The sequence below is a fragment of the Cyprinodon tularosa genome, unplaced genomic scaffold (genome assembly GCF_016077235.1).
Source record: "Cyprinodon tularosa strain WSP-4 unplaced genomic scaffold, ASM1607723v1 ctg30, whole genome shotgun sequence".
Classification (NCBI taxonomy): Eukaryota; Metazoa; Chordata; class Actinopteri; order Cyprinodontiformes; family Cyprinodontidae; genus Cyprinodon; species Cyprinodon tularosa.
Window position 1 is genome coordinate 3,916,351 of NW_024039008.1, and position 18,392 is coordinate 3,934,742.

The following is an 18,392-nucleotide window of genomic DNA, read 5'->3' on the forward strand; positions in this document are numbered from 1 at the left end:
TTTTAGGGAAAAGCGAAAACACCCAACATTATGGTCTTTAACTCCAAATAAAACTGGATGGCCATAAGTAGTTTGGTAAAAAAAAAAAAAAAGGCAATTCTTATAATCTGTACGGAAGCTGAGAGCAGTCGTACTTGACTTTTTTTTTTCTCCCTTTGCCTTCTCGAGATATTGATATAACTATCTCATTATCATGGTTTAACAATTGTTTTCTCGGATAAGATAATTATCTCGTTATCACATGAAAACAGTTATTAATTTCTCGAGATAATGAGATGATTGACCTGTATGAGTAATGAATGAGGCTGGCCAACAGCCCTGGATTCCCAGTCCATCCATGCCTGCGGTGCCAGTAGTTGTGCAGTCGTGGTCCCAAGTCGGTGCGAATAATAGATTTTTAGTTTCCTTTTTCTTTTCACTCATCAGTTCGTGGTGGATGATTGGATTGCATAGAATACAGTATAAACAAATCTGACTTTTTAAAATAAATATCTTTAATCTGGACTAATTTTGGGGGTTAATGCATCTTATACCTGTTTCAGGCATAACAACCGGGGCTGTTCAGAAAACACTTGGCACTAAGGCGCCGGAGGCATAGGTCTAATTGCTTATGAATCAGAAGTGGAAGCAAATCATCAAACCAACAACATCGTCTCATTGCCTAAACGTTAAACACTGGATTATTGACAGAATTACACATAGGCTGCCATGACTAATACTTATAAATCCTCTCCAGCTGTTGTGGTATTGAAGGATGTAACAGTTTTGACACACACAAAACATCTCGTTATGACAAGAAAACGGCTTTCTAATGATAAAACGGCTTTCTCTATCTTTAGATAATGAGGAAATAAACTTGTTTTCTCGAGAAAAGCACCGTGAAAAAGTACCTGAGGGACACGACCTCTCTCGACCTCCGTGAATCTGGGCTCAAAGAGGAAAGATTTGTTAATTTTTTTAGAATAAGATGAGAGTTCCCACCTTTTAACCCCTTAAAACTCACCGGCGACCCGGTGGACCTTAAGTGGAGATTAAAACTCAGAATGCATAAAATTCCTCCGGTAAAATTTTTACCAGCAGGTGGAGGTATTGCGTGCAGCTCCAAGCAAACACCAAAAGTTTTAAACCCCACAGCTCTGGAAATGTTATACCTGGAGGTCTGAAATTTTCTGCATTTTTTTGTTGACATGATGGAGAACAAATATAATACAATAAAATCTGCTTTTTCTCAAGAATATCTTTATGACTGCTGTACAAAAAAAATATAATTTCCAAGAATATAAAAAAAAAACTTTGAGTCATGTTTGAAGTGATGCAGGTTGGTCCGTGTGCTAGTCAGCCAATTTTTATTTATATATTAGGAAACTAGAGGGCGTTAGCTTTCAAATAATGTATTGCACATGTAATTTACCCAAAAGGAGGTGGATAAGAGGTTAAAGAACATTACTTAAAGTTCGCAACATAAACACTTTGGAGGTGAACATAGAGGAAACAGCAAAAGAAAGAAACCATCATGATTATGTTAATTTTTACATAACATGCCAGAGTTGATTGCCAAAGGTTTGGAACCTATTCAACACTTTAAAAATCAACTCTGTGAAATAGAAACTTTTTCATAAATACATTAGACCCCAACAAACCCATCCTTGGACCCCTAAATGTCCATGAACCCTACTTTTAGCACTGTGCTGCTGGCTCCAGGTCACACCCACTCATCGCGTGCGTAATCTCATCTGCATCCTCCCTTCATACTCCCCGGAGTCAGCAACACTTCGGCTCTACTTTTGCATTGTTCAAAAGTAAAACAAAAGAAATATATACATATATATTTCTATATGTCGGTCATCTGTAATGAAGGAACAGGAAGATCGGTAGATCAGGTAAAACCAGCTGTTCTGTTTGGGGTGAAACCGAATGCTTTATTTCCAACTAACAATATGTTTGTTGCAGGATGCGCTGGTTTTCTTCCCACATCTTAAATCTGATTGTAAGTACCAATATTTCATTTTAACCAGCACTTTAAACTTATTGTTCTTCTTCGAAAAACAAAAACTTTTATTTATGCTTCGCGCTTCGGTGAGGGATTTGTTTTGAACGCGCAAAAAGTGTATTTATCCCAGACGCATTTGTCTTTTAGTTAAGTTTTTCCAAGTTATCAAATAAGAAAAGAAGAAAAAAAAACATTTCCTTTTCCTCAAATGACTGTAAACTGTTTCGCATAAATTTAATTTTTTTATTTTTTTTATAATTGATAATGTACTAAATTCGCCCATAGGGGATTTAATATAATACTACCACTTAAAGGATTTTTTTCTTTTTTGAATGATCAGGAAAAAAAAGATCTAAAAAAGAAAAAAATACATGTGTAAGAATTATAAAATAGAACTTGGTGGAGTAAACCAATTTGCTTTTTATTAGTTACTAATCTGAATTGAATTGAATTAAATCATTAATAGAGTTGCTAATTGGTTTTCATGTCTTCTCATCTGAGTTAAACTTATTTGTGTTACAGGTTTGTTTTCAGAGCTTGATATTAGGTAAGTTTACTTTCTCCTTAGGTTTACAGGCACATATGTCATCAGCTGATAGAGGAGTAAACGATTGTTAACCTATTATGTCCACTGACATAAATTGATTTAGAGTCACTTATGTATTTAATATCATTTTCCTTCTTTTGAGAAAACGTATTTTTTGTATCAATTTTCTTTGGTTCTACTAATGAATCACTTGAAAACTTATTTTTTACTTGACTTTAGAGATATGTGCTTCCTAATATTGGTTGTATTTATATGGGTTATTCATTTATTACATCCTGTTAAAATGTTGTTTCTTTTTTGATCAATATTCAACCCTTTTGCTTTTTTTTTTTTGTACAACCCTTTGAGCCAATCACTGGAATGAAACCATTCCTGTAATATCAAGGAGACTTCTGCTGCTCCCAGCAGGTATTTTGGCCCATTCCTCACGAGCAAATGGCTCTAGTTGTCTCAGGTTTGAAGGGTTCCTTTTACACATTCCAAGTTAGGATTCAGGTCAGGGCTCATAGAAGAACACTTCATAGTTGTTCCGTGTTTTTCTCTTGGCCATCTAGAGTTTTTCTTTGTATCTGTGTATTTTGGTTTATTATCCTGTTTGAAGAACTATTACCTGAGACTAAGACCAGTCGCACTGGGCAGCACATCCCTCTCTAGAATCAATTCAGATTTCATTCAATGGCGTAAATATCAGTAAGCAGAGACAGCAGTTGCTTACAGGCCCACAACCTCCTAGGGGCCCCATCACTGACACCTGTTTGTTCCCCTAAGCAATTGTGGACTAGCACGTCTCTTTGCAGATGTAACGGTGTGAAAAATTTCTCCTAAACCCACCTGATACTGAAGTGACTGGCCGCACCGGACCTTATCTTTACCGCAACACATGCCAGATTTCAACATGATGGTGAGCCGTTTAAAAAGCAAAGCAGACAGTGGTAATTTTGTGGTGGTTCCATAAGCATCTCCCTGAAATGAGTTTTTGGAACTTGGGATGTCTGTATCATGTGGTGGTGCGCTGTCAGCGATAGTTCCATTCAAGGTGCGCAGTCACTATTTTTCCGTAAGATGTGTGATCATATACTACTGAGAATTGCATAAATGTATCTTCTTGGCCGATTTATGGAACTGTTGCCCTATCCTGAACCTTTATCTCTTGTTGTACTTCATGTGGGGCCCACCCAGATAATGTTGCTTAAAGGAATAGTACACCCAAAACATGATTAGCCTTCATTTTCATGGAGTACTTTTTTGATATCTCAAATGCATCTGGAGATCTGGGAGGCTTCTTGCTGTCTGCTGACATTCAAATAATGGAGGTCTATGGTGCCCGAGGCAGAAAGATCCATAAAAGTCCAAAAAAACTTGTCAATATTCCTCCATACTGCTCATCCAATGTATTCCAAGTGTCCTGAGTGGGTAGCGTCCATAATTTACTCGAAACGAAGTCATTTAGAAAAAGCGTGCGCCTGCGAGTTCACGAGCCTACGGAAACCGCGGCAGACCAAACCAGATGAAAGTGCGCATTCAGCTCGGCAAAGAAGTCATGCTCTTCCTCAACACTGAAGTCCTCAGACATTTTTCTTTCGTTGTTTCTTTCTTTGCACAGGTAAACAGCAAATTTCTTCTTCTACGCTTGCATTATCAAGAGCAGACGCTGAATGCACACTTTCATCTGGTTTGGTCTGCCGCAGTTTCCGTAGGCTCGTGAACTCGCAGGCGCGCGCTTTTAGGAAATCCTATACACTACTGTTTATGCTCTAAAAACATTCTAAATGACTTTGTTTCAAATAAATTATGGACGCTACCAACTCAGGACACTTGGAATACATTGGACGAGCAGTATGGAGGAATATTGACACGTTTTTTGTGGACTTTTATGGACCTTTCTGCCTCGGGCACCATAGACCTCCATTATTTGAATGTCAGCAGACAGCAAGAAGCCTCCCAGATCTCCAGATGCATTTGAGATATCAAAAAAGTACTCCAGAGTGTTGTTCAGCATTGGGGTGAGTAGAAAATGAAGGCTAATCATGTTTTGGGTGTACTATTCCTTTAAGGGCCTGTTGTTGTGTTGTGACGCCATTGATTTAATTTTTGTTCTAATCTCCGGAGACAACTCTTTCCTTTGCTTCTTCCGGTCCATGTTGAGTGTGGTACACACCATGTTACCAAGCAGCTCAGTGACACCCTGTAGCCCTATATATAGGCCCACTCACCTTTTACTAGATTGCAGATACCTGTGATGCTAATTAGTTGACACAAAATGTCAATTTGCTTTTTTGGTCAACTTTTTTTCATTTTTGTCCAAGCCTGTTTTGGAATATATATATATATATATATATATATATATATATATATATATATATATATATATATATATATATATATATATATATTGAAGAATGGTTGAACAGAAATGTCAGACTTTTATTTATTTATTTATTTATAGTTTTAATTTTTTTGTCAGATTCACATTATTTCTCAGGCTTTTGTAGATTGTTCTTTGATTAATAAGGAGTACCAACAATATTTTTCATCTGTGTATTTTTAACTGTTTACATGATATTTCCCACTTCTCCAAAATTGATAATGGTGATAGCAGTTGCAGTAGGTAGGTCTGGTGTAATTTAAATAAGAAAATAGGTGGAAAAGACCCCCTGTAATGTACAGGGGAGATTTTTTAAGGGTAGGGGAAGTTTCTCCTCCAAGACTAACAGAAACCCTGTTAGCGTATATAGTATGGAAAGATAACTAAAATACTAGGTGATTAGGTTGACTCATACACATAAATAGTTTAGCAGTCACGGAATAAACCTTCTTTCATAGACTGTCTCCTCAATTCAATAGAAAACATTTAAGATAAGGAGCAGAAAGGAGAGCATCAGAGAATCAATTTGTGTGAATGAGCTAGAGAGGCTTTTCTATCTCAGCGCTATCAGTCTAATCTTAGTTGGTATATATGAGAGATAAATTAGCACTTTAGCATGCACACCAAATCCCAGCTATAGAAGTCCCATTTATTAATTTGCAGCTCATGAATGTGGAAACTTGCTCTAAGTATTTGAATGAAATCTACAACAGAAGTTTTATACTGTACAGTAAATCTAAGGATAATGTGGAAATACATGGAAAATGCGTTACATAGTACTTGTGAGGGTTTTGGGCGACTCAGAGAGGTATTCCTCTTTGTGAGACACCCAGATGTTTTGCAGCACTTACATCATCACTTAGCCTGTGACTCATAGCGAGTGTAACTTATCCACCCTTGTAATGCATGTTTTTTGATGTGCACACAGAACAAATGATTGGAGGTTTGGCTAGCGCTGATAATCCCTTTGCTGTAAAGACTTGGAAAGTTCTCATAAGTATTTTGTTGAGGGCTGGCTGCAATCCTAAAATGAAATCTCACATTTAAGATCTACATAGTATTTTTTGCAAGGTTATTTGCTTTATTTTTAAATATTGCTGTTTCTTTGGACTTTTTTTCACATGTCAGTGGTTTTATCCCTTAGCTGATCTAAACTCTATTGAAATATTGTATTAGTGCTGATAAATCTATACCACCTTGGTGGGAGCCTTTCTATCAACATCTTTTCTTTTGCTATTTCAGTAGCATTTAGAGTGGAAAGCAGAAGCCAGCAACCATATAAGTTGTACTATAAGTATTTTCCCGATCCCCTGCAATGGAAGGCTGCAGAGGGACTGTGCAAGCAGCAGTCTGGGACCTTAGCCACCATATCCAACCAGGCAGAGAACCAACAGCTAAGCAGCATCTTAAATTACTGGAATATATCTCATCCCGTGTGGATTGCCAGGAAAATCTTAACCCATCAAAAAAGTAGGTTAATTGCGCTTACTTGGTCCACTAATAAGATGCACAAGCATTTCTATTTCTTTAAATAAAATGACTCTGATGTTAAGTTTATGATTCCCTTTTTTAATGTTTCCTTCTCTTTTTCTTTTTGATGAAATCAAAGATTCTTCTGAGACATTCATCCTGGATTTCTCCAAGCGCTCTGACCAGACATATGCCCTCCTCCTGCACAAGTTCCCCTCCATGAGCTCAATGACTATCTGCACCCAACTACGCTTTGATCCAAACAGCTCCGGAATTTTCACAATTTTTTCCTATTCCGTCCATGATTTCCAGCTCCAAGCAAAACTGGTCCAGGGCAAACCTGTGCAGTTGGCTCTGCGGTTCCACTACAAGCAAGGGTCGTATGCCGAAGCTTTCAAACATGACAGCCTCTGGCATTCTGTGTGTGTTTCTTGGAGCCTGGATGTTGGAGCCTGGGCCCTCTATGCTCACGGTCACATGATTTCAAGTGGGGATTGTATAAACAGGGATGTTGACAGCATCGGCCCAAATGGAGATTTCATTATCGGTCAGGGCAAGCATGGGAGCTCCTCTGAGTCCAATGACTCATTCTCAGGGAGCATCACCGAGCTGCATGTTTGGAATCGGGTTTTGAGCAGCTGTGAAATATTCACCATGGAAAATGAATGCTCTATCATCTCCTCTGGACTGGTATTGAAGTGGGAAGAAGTTTCTCTGAAAATAGATGTAGTGTCCCTTAAAAAGCCGTGGAAGAACAGTCTATGTCAAGGTAGTGTTTAAATCAAAGGAAGAATGCAATGTTTTTTGCAAAATCTAATATCAAACTTAGTTTATGACGGAGTTATGGAAAAAGACGCACCCGATTTAACCCAGAGGGGGGAAAAAAATTTCCATATGGTCCAGAACTTTAAAAAAGTTTAAAAAAAGGTTAGTTTCACAATCAGGCTGGGTGTGGCTGATATGAAGCGAAGCAGATTTAAAGGAGGTTTTAACTGCTAAGATTTCAAGATCTGAGTGAGCCTGAATCTAACGATCAGCTCTGTCCAAAAGAATAACAGTAAAACACCCTGCAGATTTCAAGATGATCTGAGACATTTTCATTTAGACACATACACTATATTGCCAAAAGTATTTGCTCACCTGCCTTGACTCACATATGAGCTTAAGTGACATCCCGTTCCTAATCCATAGGGTTCAATATGACGTCGGTCCACCCTTTGCAGCTAGAACAGCTTCAACTCTTCTGGGAAGGCTGTCCACAAGGTTTAGGAGTGTGTTTATGGGAATTTTTGACCATTCTTCCAGAAGCGCATTTGTGAGGTTGCACACTGATGTTGGACGAGAAGGCCTGGCTCTCAGTCTCCGCTCTAATTCATCCCAAAGGTGTTCTATCGGGTTGAGGTCAGGACTCTGTGCAGGCCAGTCAAGTTCATCCACACCAGACTCTGTCATCCATGTCTTTATGGACCTTGCTTTGTGCACTGGTGCACAGTCATGTTGGAAGAGGAAGGGGCCAGCTCCAAACTGTTCCCACAAAGTTGGGAGCATGGAATTGTCCAAAATGTCTTGGGATGCTGAAGCATTCAGAGTTCCTTTCACTGGAACTAAGGGGCCAAGCCCAGCTCCTGAAAAACAACCCCACACCATAATCCCCCCTCCAACAAACTTTACACTTGGCACAATGCAGTCAGACAAGTACCGTTCTCCTGGCAACCGCCAAACCCAGACCCGTCCATCAGATTGCCAGATGGAGAAGCGCGATTCGTCACTCCAGAGAACGCGTCTCCACTGCTCTAGAGTCCAGTGGTGGCGTGCTTTACACCACCGCATCCGACGCTTTGCATTGCACTTGGTGATGTATGGCTTGGATGCAGCTGCTCGACCATGGAAACCCATTCCGTGAAGCTCTCTGCGCACTGTTCTTGAGCTAATCTGAAGGCCACATGAAGTTTGGAGGTCTGTAGTGATTGACTCTGCAGAAAGTTGGCGACCTCTTCGCACTATGCGCGTCAGCATCCGCTGACCCCGCTCCGTCAGTTTACGTGGCCTACCACTTCGTGGCTGAGTTGCTGTCGTTCCCAAACACTTCCATTTTCTTATAATACAGCTGACAGTTGACTGTGGAATATTTAGGAGCGAGGAAATTTCACGACTGGATTTGTTGCACAGGTGGCATCCTATCACAGTTCCACGCTGGAATTCACTGAGCTCCTGAGAGCGACCCATTCTTTCACAAATGTTTGTAAAAACAGTCTGCATGCCTAGGTGCTTGAATTTATACACCTGTGGCCATGGAAGTGATTGGAACACCTGATTCCAATAATTTGGATGGGTGAGCAAATACTTTTGGCAATATAGTGTATCTTCCCAATCATTAAGTCAGTCCTGGATTTTTACTCTTATTTCTAACATTCCTGATTTTGATCTTTCATGGCCCCTTTGAAGGTTAAAATTTATTTCCTGTTTTTCTATATTATAACCACAAACTTCAGAACACAAACTTCTATTTAATTGGAATTTATTTGATGCAACACCTAAAATTGATACATAATTGAAGTAAGAAAATTAAGAATTCATTATTTTATGTACTTCAAGAGTGGTTAGCATTTGTATTTAGCCAACTTTAAACCTTTAGAAGTCAGATTATTTCAAAAAGTTTACTGATTTGCAATTGAATCTCAGTATTTGGTTCATTGGCAAACAATAAGCATAACAATAAGCAACCAAGAACAAATCGAACACATCAGGCATGAAGCTGTGAAGAAGTATAATAATATTTGATGCAGTCTTAGGTTATAAAACATCAAATGTTTTATATATACACTGCTCAAAAAAATTAAAGGAACACTTTGAAAACACATCAGATCTCAATGGGGGAAAAAACATGCTGTTTATTTATACTGATATGGACTGGGTGATTTGTTAGGAACAAAAGGAAGGATTATTTGATGGAAATGAAGATTATCAATCTACAGAGGGCTGAATTCAAAGACCCCAAAAATTACAGTGAAAAAAATGATGCGGCAGGCTAGTCCATTTCGCTGAAATTTCATTGCAGCTACTCATAAAGGTATTCATTAATTTATGGCCCCCACGTGGATGTATGCATGCCCGACAACGTCGGAGCATGCTCCTAATGCCACATGAGGCCGGGCATTGTCATGCACCAGGAGGAACCCAGGACCAACTGCACCAGCATAGGGTCTGACATTGGGTACAAGGATTTCATCCCGATACCTAATGGCAGTCAGGGTACTGTTGTGTAGCCTGTATAGGTCTGTGCGTCCCTCCATGGATATGCCTCCCCAGACCATTACTGACCCACCAATAAACTGGTCATCTGAACGATGTTGCTGGCAGCGTAACGTTCTCCACGGCTTCTCCAGACCCTTTCACGTCTGTCACGTGCTGAGGGTGAATCTGCTCTTATCTGTGAAAAGCACAGGGCGCCAGTGGCGGACTTGCCAATTCCGGTGTTCTGTGGCAAATGCCAATTGAGCTCCACTGTGCCGGGCAGTGAGCACAGGGCCCACTAGAGGACGTCGAGCCCTCAGGCCACCCTTGTGACGTCTGTTTCTGATTATTTGGTCAGAGACATTCACACCAGTAGCCAGCTGGAGGTCATTTTGTAAGGCTCTGGCAGTGCTCCTCCTGCTCCTCCTTGCACAAAGGAGAAGATACCGTTCCTGCTGATGGGTTGTAGACCTTCTACGGCACTGTCCAGCTCTCCCGGAGTAACTGCCTGTCTCCTGGAATCTCCTCCATGCTCTTTAGATTGTGCTGGGAGACAGAGGAAAACCTTCTGGCAATGGCAGGTATTGATGTACCATCCTGGAGGAGTTGGACTGCCTGTGCAACCTCTGTAGGGTCTAGGTAGCGCCTCATGCTAACAGTAGTGACAGTGACCATAGCCAAATGCAAAACTGGTAAAAAAGAGTCAGAAAAGATGAGGAGGGGAAAAAATGTCAGTGGCCTCCACCTGTAAAGCCATTTCTGTTTTGATGGTCGTCTTGTTGTTGCCCCTCTAGTGCACCTGTTGGTAATTTCATTAACACCAAAGCAGGTAAAACTGATAAACAACCCCCTCTAATACTTACCTGAACAAATCAATATTCATCCATCCATCCCTCCATTTTCTAGCACGTTTATCCCGAGTGGGGTCGCAAGGGGTGCTGGTGCCTATCTCGAGCAGTCAATGGGCGAGAGGCGAGGTACACCCTGGACAGGTCGCCAGTCAATTGCAGGGCCAAATCAATATCCCAAAAGTTTATTTAACTTGATGCTATACTCTGATTTTTTTTGAGTAGTGTGTATGAAAAACAGGAAGAGAATAGCATGACTTCTACATGCGCAGGCTGCCTAACTAAATTTACCAAGGAGACCATTAATCAGGGAAACAGCACACAGACCCTAAGCATTCTGACTATATTGTCTATCACAACTACATTGACTAAAGGATATTGAAATCATCTGATTTAATGTGACCAATTTTTAGACACTTTTATGGTAAGATAAACATTTAGAGTATGAATATTTTTTAATTTTAACACTGTCCCATCTATAGCTGTCAGCACTGGTTGAAAATCTTTTTAAAACAATTCAACTGAGAACAGCACACAAATAGGAGCAATGGTTGAAACTCCAAATGGTTCTTGTAAATACTTTTTAACTTAGATCATTCTGAGTCCCACCCTTGAAAACATACTTCTCCCTTTCTGACATCATGGTCCCCAGTGAGCTTTAAGTGTCCAAACGCCTCGCTCCCTCTCCTACTGCTCAGCTTGCATGAATTATAGTTCCCCTAATTTTGTTTTTTTTGGACTTACTTTCCACATTTTTAGTTAGCACATTACTAAAGAAATCTTACTATAATTATCAGCCAGGACCTCTTAAACCACCTGTTCTCTAACAAGCAAAACATATACAGTTGCTACACACACTAGAATTGACATTGCTTGTAATAAGGGGCCATTATCAATATTAATTTCTATATGAATATGGAGTTTGCTTAAATTAAAATGATAAAACCTATAAAAGTTGTCATACTGTATAATAGGGCTGAAACAATTATTTGGATTAATTGTGACAAATCGATTATTGAAGTAATCGTCAACTTATTTAGTAATCAATTAATCTTTAACTGGAATATAGAGATTCTAAAACATACCTTTATTTGACAGAGAAACCCACCTAGAGCAGTAATTATACCAAAATTGTAAAAAAAAAATAAAATAAAAATTAATATTTTGCATTTGAGATAAAACAAATCTTTTTCGCCTGTCAATATTCTCTATCCAGAACTCCTCAAGTGGAAAAGTTTTTGTTTCACCTGGTTTGATATCATAAAAAATCTTCTTTAAGGAAACTTTGGTTACCCGATTATTAATCGATTAATCGAAAAAATATTGGACAGATTAATCGATTTGCAAAATAATTGTTAGTTGCAGCCCTACTGTACAATAATATCAAGGGAAGGTTTGAATCATTGTACATCTCAGCCTTTTAAACCTTTTTCAAGTAAACAATTCTTGGAGTGTGAGAAGGATTAACCTTGAGTATTTCCTTTGCTAGGAAAATCTACTGATTTCTCTACGGATTCTTTCGATTCCTTGTTGAATCGGACTTCTTGGGATAACCCGCCTTTCTCCGTTAAAGTGTACCACAGAACGCTGATTCATGAAGACTGTAAAGTCTTTGACCCCGTTACAGAGAGCTGTGCCTTAGAGAATTGCAGCTTATACAGAGGATTTGTCTGTCAATTTAAAAATGGTAAGTATTTTTCTTGACAGTTTTTTATTTCATTGTATTGAGATCCTGCTCGGACTCATGTGCTGTAAAGTAATTATTTATTATAAATCACAAAAAATATGTCAAGGTTGAGCACAATAAGCAACTTGTCATGATGCGTGGTTGGTTTGCTAGCCCTAGGATGCAGAACTCACAGACTCAGAGGCAGGATAAAGTCCAATATTTATTTATGAACACCGATAATCTGCCCTGGAAGGCAGTGAGGACAGAAAACAGGTTAAACTCAGGGATCAAAAACTAAACTGAAAACTCACGGGTTCGCTGGTTCAGACAGGCAGAGTAGCACAGGTAACGGACATGGCAAGGCGTGGCAAAACATGGCTAACATGGCAAGACATGCTACATGGCTTGGGAACACATGGCTAGGAAACACAAGGCTGAACATGGCTGTGGGTAACACATGCTACGATCCGGCCCAGAGTGAAGCTGTCACACAGCTTATATGGGGAGAGGTTAATGAGCAGAGCTGATGGGAAACAGCTGTGCGCTGAGAACCAGCTCCCAGGAGAAGGATCCACATCGCCCTCTGGTGGGCAACCTCTGGATCCCAACAGGAAAAGAAGCTCACAGGAAGGGATCCAAACAGAAACAGAAGCTACAGAATGGGATCCACACCGCCCTCTGGAGGGCAAACCTTGGATCCCAACACAACTCATATTCTTGCTGTCTTTAACTAAAATTTTAACTTAGCAAGAGAAGGTGTTAAGCATTTCACAGTTAAAAAAAAACAACCACTGTTTTGTTTTTTTTGGTACCATAAAAATCTTCTTGTCTGCTGACTGCAGGGAACATGATGGTCTACATGGATCTAAGGGCTTAGACCACTAAAATGGAGAAAAACTGTTGATAGATCTGAAAATAAATAATATTCAAATTATTTCAGAAGTAAAACTACAGCTGATGAAATTTCAGTCTTCATAAAAGGTGCTTTTTTATTTAACAGTTAAAAATAAAGTGGACAAATTGCTTTCTGATGACTTCTAAACAGAACAATATTGCATTAAACAAGAATATGTGTTGAAATCATCTGACAATGTCTTAAGATCTGATGACTTTCACTTCTTCATTCCCCTTTCCAGACATAAAATTATGCATATAAAAATGATATATCTCATTAATTATAATATTTGCATTTTTGTATTTATTTATTTAGTCTTGTGGTGGTTTGTTTGAAATCCATTGATTCATTCAATCAGATTGAAAAAGTTAAACTTTTCAACACATAAAAAAAAAAATAGGATTTTGATACTGCATTTATCTGATTAAACCTTTGATCCATTTTTACACCTAGATTTGTAAACATGTTTTCTATTATGCATCCAGGAAGAAAAGACTGGTACGTGTGACTCATTTTTGCCCTTTGGTCTAAACCAATAACTTTAGCTTTGATCTAAAGAGTTAAGCATGGACACTTTGACAGATATTCCCATACTGTGCTTTATGCAGTCATCTGCATACAAGGAAATAATATAATAATTTTCCAAATATAGACCCAAACTGCAGCGATTATAGTGAAATGCAAGGAGAGGAACAAAATAAGTCCTTAGTGTACACTTAAGAGTTCAGCAGAGAGAAAATCAGTAATCCGGAAAGAATGACTGCTTTTATGAATTAAAGCTGACTAATCCTGGCTATTGTTATAAGCACTTGTCCAACAAGGATAAATATGAAATGTAGCCTTCATGGTTGGTCTGACAGCTTTTTGTTGTCTTCATTTTTGCAGAAAATGTCAGTTTACCCAAGTCCCCTTTTGTCAGTAGACTGATTGAAGATCAAAAGATCAGACAGGTAAATTGCGAAATTTTGTTATCATAGATCTATGGAAAAAGATTTTTGAGTGTGCTGAAGGAAACCTTAATAAAAGAGTATCTATCTATCTATCTATCTATCTATCTATCTATCTATCTGTCTGTCTGTCTGTCTGTCTGTCTGTCTGTCTGTCTGTCTGTCTGTCTGTCTGTCTGTCTGTCTGTCTGTCTGTCTGTCTGTCTGTCTGTCTGTCTGTCTGTCTGTCTCTCTGTCTGTCTGTCTGTCTCTCTGTCTGTCTTTTTCTCTCTCTCTCTAGGTAATGGAGGACCTAAGCACCAACACCTTGCAAAGTACAGATCTGACCTCCTTGCAGCAGCTGACTCAGGCCGCTTTGAATACCATAGAGGCTGCCGGCCCTCACCCTTTAACCTCAGATGACATCCTCTACTTCTCCCAGCTGATTGATAGTACTGCAGCCAGAGCCCATTCTGCAGGCGCCAATTCAGCAGAGGTCATGGTGTCCATTGCTACAAACTATCTAAACCTTGCAAGTGTGATGCTTGAGCCACACATAGCATCACAGTGGATTGGTTGGACGGAGGATGGGGTGAGAGAGGACATTTTCTTCTGCTTATAGTGATTCTCATTCGTTATTCATCGTTCCCTTAATTGTGATTTTTCTGAACTCTTTGAAGGTCAACATTGGGCCATTTACAATTATCAAAAGCATTGATAGCCTCACTGAAGCTCTAGCTGATTCTCTTTCTATTGAGCAAAGAGGCTTCACTCTCTCCACGAAGAACATAGGTAATATGTTTTGGGATTATTCTTTACATCTTAATGCCATCGTTCCATAGACACATGACATAATGCATAAAAATAATAATTATGCTGATCTTATGATTATAGTTTGTTTCTTATGCTACTAGATGTGTTGCTAAAGTGGCAAAAACTTACTGACCAGAGCAGTGATCGGGTCTTCAAGCCGTCTAAAGTCACCTCTCAAAGGTACACCGGAAGAAGTCATGATGAGCTGATTATCCCAGACTCTGAACTCCAGCGGATACATCGATTAGGTAAGAATTAAATGCACACCTTATATTTGTCTGCCATGGAAATTATTTTCCACATGGTAAAATTTCAAACGCAAACATCAACAAAATGTTAAAGTTGAAAGCCCTATTCACACAGGATTAGTCTAACCTAGGGACCTCGTGTAATAAATAAATTACCCCCTGTTAGCTTTTTAGGTGGCACATTGGCCTGGGATAACATGACCTGAGATGTTGCTTATATCTACAGATATCCAGTGGATTTGACGTTAAGCAAGGGTACCTTGTGTTTACTCATGCTATAAAACCTGTTTAGTTTTCTAAAATTAACTTCTATTTTCATTCTTTAACTCTTGTTCATTAGAAATTTGTAATAATAATATAGATATACCAGCCCCAAGCCATACAATTACTGAGGATTATGAAACATGGCACACATGTGTAACCCACAAAGACTTGCAAAAAAGTCTTTTGGCGCCATGGTCTAATCGCCAAAGGAAGACGGCCATTTTGGATTAAATATGCCATTTTCTGTTGTTGACTCATGTCTTTTGTCAGCAAAATGCTCCTAGAGCTTTTGAGTTAGAGACTTCAAATTCACTCTCCATGGATTTTAAGCATAAGGGATTAAAACCAATCAAAATAATTGTTGCACATTGAAGTATTTTGGTGTGGCCAAGCATCAAAATCTGATCTCCTGCCCTACAACATCATGGTTTCATAACTTTAATAACTAAGGTCAGAGGAGTACATTTTTTTCTGTGTTTCATCTTGGAACAGCTTTCAAAACAAACAGATTTGAGAATATCAGTTTAGCCCCGCCCCCTGAGTCCAGGATGTCCAATATTTTACTGCCGGAAGCCCTTGTCTTTCTGTGCGTGCTTTATGGGATGAGAGATGGCTAGAACTCCTGTCAGGAAGGTCGAATTTACGCCACATTGGCGTAGGCGTGGGGTTGGGGATGCGCGGGTCCAACAGTTATGATAGGAAGAGCGGTGCTGACCTGCCAGAGCCGTCCAAAGCCACTTGCGGCTTTAATTATTGTCTATAACTTCATTTTGGGTAGATGCTTATTTTTAGATGTTTCTTGTCTTCCACTTTTTTTGTCCTGTACGATGTGGACTAATGTTGTTTTGTTGGTCTGGGACTCATGAGGTTTTCTGTACATTAAAATGCATCTATTCCTTACTTATAGCAAATAAAAAGGCATCCAGGAAACAAAAACCTGATTTATCCTGCCCTTTCCCCCCAAATCACAGAGATGTCTAATCACATTGGATTAGTATTATTTCAAGGCCTCAGCATTTAGCAAAATCTAGCAGGTGATCTACGGGGCAGTTTTTAACTTACAAATCGCTGATATGGTATATTCTTATAGAATAAAATTACAGTCTCCATGATTATTACAAAACACATGTGGTCCCTACGTAAAATTAATAACTCTTTACAAACCCACACAAACTCCTATTAGATGTTTTTTGCATGTGAGGACATTAACATGTTCAAGTGAACTTGCAGTTGAAAATGTTCTTTTGTTCTTGTCTTAATTTCCAAAACTATTGGTTTTCAAGTGTTATGATTAGACGCTGGTTGGGTTAAACATGGCACTAATTTTTTGTATTCATTTTCTTTTACTCTCTGTTATAACAGGATGTAAGGAGGTGATGTTCATTCATAGCCACTACGGCCACCTCAGTGAGGTGGTGTCTGCAGCAGAGCAACCTGCAGAAAGTCAGAGCGACAAAGCTGGAAGGTTAGCCACCGTTGCCCCGATTTTGCTGATATTATAAAATTACTACAATATAAACATTTCAAACATTTTATTTAACTCATGCAATTTTTAAAATGGTGTCGAATAGCAAAGTTATATTTGATAAAACCTTTAGAGGTATGGAATGTACTCCCTTTCTTATTTTAAATAAATGTCAACAATCAATAATTTCCTGCTGTTATCAGGCTTACAAAAAGGTAGGATCACATTTGAGGCTTGTATGTGCGCAACGGTCCATAATTCAGATAAACTGTGGTACTAGATTAATTTAAAAATATATATATTTCAGTAGGACATATGTCATTTACAACCATCCTTGCCTTTCCAGTGTTCTTTCAGGCAAACTAAGCTCTGCTGTCATATCAGCAAGCGTTCGAGACGTCTCTAAGGCAAAAACCATCCCTGTTGCTGTCCAGTATACCCTTTCATCTTCACAAGTGGTACAGGAAATTTTTCAGGCATCCTTACACACACATATGTACTTAGACCATTATTACTTTTCAACAATTAGTGCTTTTCAGTGTCGTTGATGCATCTACTTCCATCCGAAAAGGAAATGTTCTTTCTTAAAGTGAAACTTGTAAACTCTGTGTATGTAAGAGTGTGTAAGAAGTGACAGTTCATTTATGAGGATAAGAGTCCAAAAAAATGACCAGTGCAACAAATCAAAGGCAGTGATTTTCTTATAAAATAAAGCTTAGCCAGGTTTGAGATGATACATATAAAATGTAAGCTGCATTATAGTTAGAAATCTCTTTAAGGCTGACCTATGTAAATTACGATATTGTGACACTATGTTGTACAGTGAGATATTTCCACATGTTTTTCTTTCCAGGTGGATTATTCCCAGAACAATTCTGCTGTTTGTGCATTTTGGAATTTCAGCTTGATGTAAGTTTTACAAACAGGAAACGTAATCAAACAGTTGGAGCATTCTTCTCTAATATTAGATTGCAAAAAAATGTCGAGATGGGTTTTAGTCAAACAATATTAACACCTTAGCATCATAAAGCTTTAAAACAGACTGATGTGTAAAACTCATCCATCCATCCATCCATCCATCCATCCATCCATCCATCCATCCATCCATCCATCCATCCATCCATCCATCCATCCATCCATCCATCCATCCATCCATCCATCCATCCATCCATCCATCCATCCATCCATCCATCCATCCATCCATCCATCCATCCATCCAACTAATCACCATTTCTTTTTGTCTCAATATTCTTGTTATCTAGGCACATCCATACCAGTAGCTGGTCCAGTGATGGCTGTTCTATGATCCCTGTCTCCTCTGGAGTCACTTCTTGTTTGTGTAACCACACAACCAATTTTGCTGTTCTGATGAACTACTTTGAACCTGAGGTAAAACCTGAAATATTTTAATGAGGTAAATATCTTTATGTATGTGAAACACATGTAGCTGAAACTAGAGGACCACTCATGAACACATTCTTTTGTCATAGAAGGGACGTTTAATTTAGTTTGGTTTAACTGATGAATACTTTATTAATCCCCAATGTAAATTAAATTGTGTAAAAAACCTGTGATAAAAAAAATGTTAACTAACAATATAAGAAAATCTTTGAAAGATTCACATTACATACAAATCTCCATCTTTGTTCCTGTGTTTC

The 18,392-nt window shown here is 38.8% G+C and overlaps 1 protein-coding gene across 1 annotated transcript in view; it reads left to right on the forward strand.

Annotated features, from left to right (window-relative positions):
- The first annotated feature begins 2,198 nt into the window (after positions 1 to 2,198).
- LOC119787663 (adhesion G-protein coupled receptor D2) overlaps positions 2,199 to 18,392 on the forward strand; it is a 120,579-nt gene continuing 104,385 nt past the window's right edge. Inside the window, exons 1-13 of the mRNA XM_038291645.1 lie at positions 2,199 to 2,204; positions 2,513 to 2,537; positions 6,145 to 6,372; positions 6,512 to 7,141; positions 11,944 to 12,141; positions 13,904 to 13,968; positions 14,246 to 14,536; positions 14,625 to 14,736; positions 14,859 to 15,005; positions 16,632 to 16,734; positions 17,081 to 17,192; positions 17,588 to 17,643; positions 17,997 to 18,123. Coding sequence (XP_038147573.1) covers positions 2,199 to 2,204; positions 2,513 to 2,537; positions 6,145 to 6,372; positions 6,512 to 7,141; positions 11,944 to 12,141; positions 13,904 to 13,968; positions 14,246 to 14,536; positions 14,625 to 14,736; positions 14,859 to 15,005; positions 16,632 to 16,734; positions 17,081 to 17,192; positions 17,588 to 17,643; positions 17,997 to 18,123 — 2,100 coding nt within the window. The remainder of the gene's footprint in view (positions 2,205 to 2,512; positions 2,538 to 6,144; positions 6,373 to 6,511; positions 7,142 to 11,943; positions 12,142 to 13,903; positions 13,969 to 14,245; positions 14,537 to 14,624; positions 14,737 to 14,858; positions 15,006 to 16,631; positions 16,735 to 17,080; positions 17,193 to 17,587; positions 17,644 to 17,996; positions 18,124 to 18,392) is intronic.